General features: G+C 49.9%; 1 protein-coding gene across 1 annotated transcript in view; it reads right to left on the bottom strand.

Moving 5' to 3' along the window:
- LOC311358534 (myosin light chain kinase, smooth muscle-like) overlaps positions 1 to 3446 on the bottom strand; it is a 23334-nt gene extending 19888 nt beyond the window's left edge. The window contains exons 1-3 of the mRNA XM_084478591.1: positions 3313 to 3446; positions 2590 to 2706; positions 2055 to 2111 (exon numbers count right to left, since the gene is read on the bottom strand). Coding sequence (XP_084334717.1) covers positions 2055 to 2111; positions 2590 to 2605 — 73 coding nt within the window. The 5' untranslated portion in view covers positions 2606 to 2706; positions 3313 to 3446. The remainder of the gene's footprint in view (positions 1 to 2054; positions 2112 to 2589; positions 2707 to 3312) is intronic.
- Between the last annotated feature and the right edge of the window lie 944 nt (positions 3447 to 4390).

Below are 4390 nucleotides of genomic sequence, written 5' to 3'. Positions count from 1 at the left end.
ATATGGTCATGGAGCAGCGCACGCACCCTAACATTTAAAGAAAGAGAGAGAGAGAGAGTGAGAGACACACACACACACACACACACACACACACACACACACACACAGATACAGAGAGACAAAGAGACAGAGAGATAAGGATGAAAGGTAGAGGGTAATAAAGAGAGGAAGATGGACAGAGAGAAAGGAGGGATGAAGAGAGAGGAGGAGGGGGAGAAGAGAGAAAGAAAGGAGGGCAAAGAGAAGAATACCTTTCATGGAGATGAGAGGAACAGACAAGAGGACCCGAGCAGATCAGCTCTAAGATCACCCATCTCTCTATGACCTGTCTCTGTACTGTCTAACCCCTACCTGCTCCTGAATGACCTGACTCTGTACTGTCTAACCCCTACCTGCTCCTTAATGACCTGTCTCTGTACTGTCTAACCCCTACCTGCTCCTTAATGACCTGTCTCTGTACTGTATAACCCCTACCTGCTTCTGAATGACCTGACTCTGTACTGTCTAACCCCTACCTGCTCCTGAATGACCTGACTCTGTACTGTCTAACCCCTACCTGCTCCTTAATGACCTGTCTCTGTACTGTCCAACCCCTACCTGCTCCTTAATGACCTGTCTCTGTACTGTCTAACCCCTACCTGCTCTTGAATGACCTGACTCTGTACTGTCTAACCCCTACCTGCTCCTTAATGACCTGTCTCTGTACTGTCTAACCCCTACCTGCTCCTTAATGACCTGTCTCTGTACTGTCTAACCTCTACCTGCTCCCTAATGATCTGTCTCTGTACTGTCTAACTCCTACCTGCTCCTTGGTTGTACCGCAGAGCAACCATGATTTCGATTGATGGAAATGGAAGGGGAATATATGATAAAAAAGTACAAATATATGCTGTGCGCTATGCAGTGCTTTTTAGTATTTTTTGTAGTATAAAAGCTAGGAATACATAATGTTGAATGAATACATAACTGGAATACGAGACTGAATTCACATGTTTTAAAAGGTAGGTGACTGCAGTCAGCAACGAAGGAACGTACCATGTCGATGACAACGCTATACACTATATGAAACTCTAACATACACACACACATACGCACACGCACACACAGAATATATGACACAATTTGTAATAACAATATAAACAATATAATAATGACAAAGGTTATGAAATGCAAGAAACGTGCTAAACTATTGGGTTGGAACCATTGCGAAAAAGGTTCGCAATGGTTTATGCGATTAGTAGTTCCTCACAAAAATAATGTACAATATAATGTACAAATGTACAAAATAATGTATGTTCTGTTTTCCAAATTCCTTTGCCCCGAATGAAACGTTTTATGGTTACGACTACCATGACAAACGATTGGCTTGCAATTTTACGAAAAGTCAACGGTGAAAATGAATGGGAAATTTGCTTCCGGAACCAGAACTGTTAAAAAATGGGGCGGTCACTGTAACGCTCTATTGCTTTGACCACTCTAGTATCAGTGCTGGCATTGTCAGTAGAGACCTACCGACGTCCATCACCACAGGAATATTAGCTTCACTGTGCTAATCTTAACATCACTGTGGTAATGTTAGCATCACTGTGGCAATTTTAGAATCACCATGGCAATGTTAGAATCACCGTAGTAATGTTAGAATCACCATGGTTATGTTAGCATCACCGTGGTAATGTTAGCATCACCGTGGTAATGTTAGCATTGCCGTGGTAGAATTAACATCACATTGCAAACATTAGCACTGCTTCTGAGCACTGAGTTATAGAGCTTGTTATAGAACTTTCAAGCAGCAGGAATCGATGCTACTTCTATGGCAGATTCTGGTGTGTCCCATGTATATACGTGTGTGTGTGAGTGAGTGAGTGAGTGAGTGAGTGAGTGAGTGAGTGAGTGTGTGTGTGTGTGTGTGTGTGTGTGTGTGTGTGTGTGTGTGTGTGTGTGTGTGTGTGTGTGTGTGTGTGTGTGTGTAGTAGCTCAGCAGTGGGAAGCGGCTCCAAGCTGCAGCTCCTTATTGGGACAAAAGGAGAGCGAGGCTGCATAGTTTGGAAACTCACTCTCAGACGCTGGGCCGGAGTTCTTCTTCCTGTCAGCTAGAGTACTGTCCTCTGGGTCTGGAGAGGACAGAGGAGAGAGAGGAGAGGAGAGGAGAGAGGACAGAGGAGGAGAGGAGAGAGGAGGAGGAGAGGAGAGAGGACAGAGGAGGGGAGAGGAGGAGGAGAGAGGAGAGGATAGGAGGAGAGGGGAGAGGAGAGGAGGAGAGAGGAGCGGAGGAGGGGAGGAGAGGAGAGGAGAGAGGAGTGAGGAGACAGATTAGGAAACAGATTATTTTGTGATATTTGTATCCCTATCTTCCTAGGTGGTATGAAGCAGGGGTGTTGAGATACATAATGTTGTACCAAATGAGAACATGGGGTTAACCCCCTAACAGGGGTTAGGGTTAGTGTCAGGGGTCATGTTGGGGTCAGGGGTCATGTTGGGGTTACAGTGGGCCCCAGGTCCCCAGTGGTCAGTGGGGGGTACTACATTTGAAATGTGTAGTAATAAAAGCATGTGAATGGTCTAGTTGTGTGAGGGTCAGGTGGTACTCACCATCCACCAGGACCATGCAGGAGGTCTCGGCCTTCCCTGAGCTGGTCTCCACGCGGCATTTATACTGTCCCTCGTCCTCTGGCAGGGCCTTGTCTATGGTCAGGGAGCACAGCCCTCCTGCAGCACAGTACGTATCACACAGCTGATATCTATACCTCTACGTACCATCACAATACGTACACCAGCAATACAACACATGTACCTCACCACACATGCACTACACCTTATCACAGACCTTATATACACCTTTACAAGCAACAAGCCTCTGGTCCAATACAACGCCAACAAGCCAACACCATGTCATAGACTTGTAGCTGCTAAGCCCCCACATAGAGCCAACATGTCTGACCATGACTCTCCATCAGACGGTAATGAAGAGTCGATTGGTCTGTCTGTCCTCAACACAGACTAGTATCTAGAATGCTAGCATTAGCATCTAGAATCTACTGGACTTCAAATTAGTCATGTGTGTGTGTGTGTGTGTGTGTGTATGTGTGTATGTGTACACACATCTTCACAAAAACACACACACCTAGACAAACACAAACACAAACAAATACATATCCTTGTATAGAGTTCTGTATATCGCTGAAATCATTAGGCATCAGTCCTTGTTTGTATTTAGGTAGGAACATATGTATGTTTACATGACTGTGCGTGTGAATGATTGCTGTGTGTGTGTGTGTGTGTGTGTGTGTGTGTGTGCGTGTGTGTGTGTGTCACCTTCACTAGCCAGGATGATGAACTTGGATGGTTTGATGACCTTCCCGTCCAGTGTCCAGGTGACCTTGACATCATGGAGGTCAGAGGTCAGCAGGCAACACTGCAGCCTGAGCTTCTGCCCATCCAACACGTTGATATTACTCAGCTTCTGTTTGAAGTCAGGCGCTCCTCCTCCTCCTCCTCCTCCTCCTCCTCCTCCTCTTCCTGCGTCCACACAGTTCTTGGCCTCCTTCTCTCTGTTCTTGGGGGTGTTCTCCACCTCCTTCTTGGGGGTGTTCACCTCCTTCTTGGGGGTGTTCACCTCCTTCTTGGAGCTGTTCTCCTCCTCCTTCTTGGGGCTGTTGTCCACCTCCTTCTTGGGGCTGTTGTCCACCTCCTTCTTGGGGGTGTTCTTCTTACCCAGGATGGACCTGAAGTCCACCTGCTGGGGGCCTTTCTTCTCCTCCTCTGGCCGGGGCTTGACCCCTGAGCCCTTCAGGTTGGCTCTGAAGGCCATGGGTGGTAGGGGGGGGGGGGGGGGGGAGGGGGGGGGGGGGGGGGGGTCTGGTGTCCGGGGGGCCTGTGGGGGGGGGGGGGTCTTGCGTCCGGGGGCCCGGTGGGGGGGGGGGGTCTTGCGTCCGGGGGCCCGTGGGGGGGGGGGGGTCTTGCGTCCGGGGACCCGGACGAGGACGAGGAGCTTGCGGAAGTCCACCTGCCGCACCTCGACTAGATGCTGCTGCTCCTTGACGCGCTCCCGCGGCTCAGCGCTGCGCCTCAGGACGCCTCGTCGATCTGCTGCTCCTGGACCTGCTCCTCCTGCTCCTCCTGCTCCTGGACCTGCTCTTCTCTCCCCCAGAGAGCCCTGCTCCTGGCCTGGTGTCTCCTGGTCCTTCTGTCCGGGCTGTAGAGGAGCGTTGCTGCTGTGCTCGCTGCCTCTCTCCCCCGTTCCTCTCCCTCCTCTGGCTCCGCCTCCCCCCCCTCCGGCCCCGCAGGACCAGCCCTGGACCAATCACAATGCAGGGAGATGGGAAAGTAAACAGGACAGGCTGCATGGACACGTTACATCACAGATGACTCTGATGCCCCGATATGGGCATGG

Source organism: Micromesistius poutassou, assembly GCF_964030765.1.
Source record: "Micromesistius poutassou genome assembly, chromosome: 14".
In the NCBI taxonomy this organism is placed as follows: domain Eukaryota; kingdom Metazoa; phylum Chordata; class Actinopteri; order Gadiformes; family Gadidae; genus Micromesistius; species Micromesistius poutassou.
Note: the sequence above shows the minus strand (reverse complement) of the source record. Positions and strands in the feature narration are given on the sequence as shown.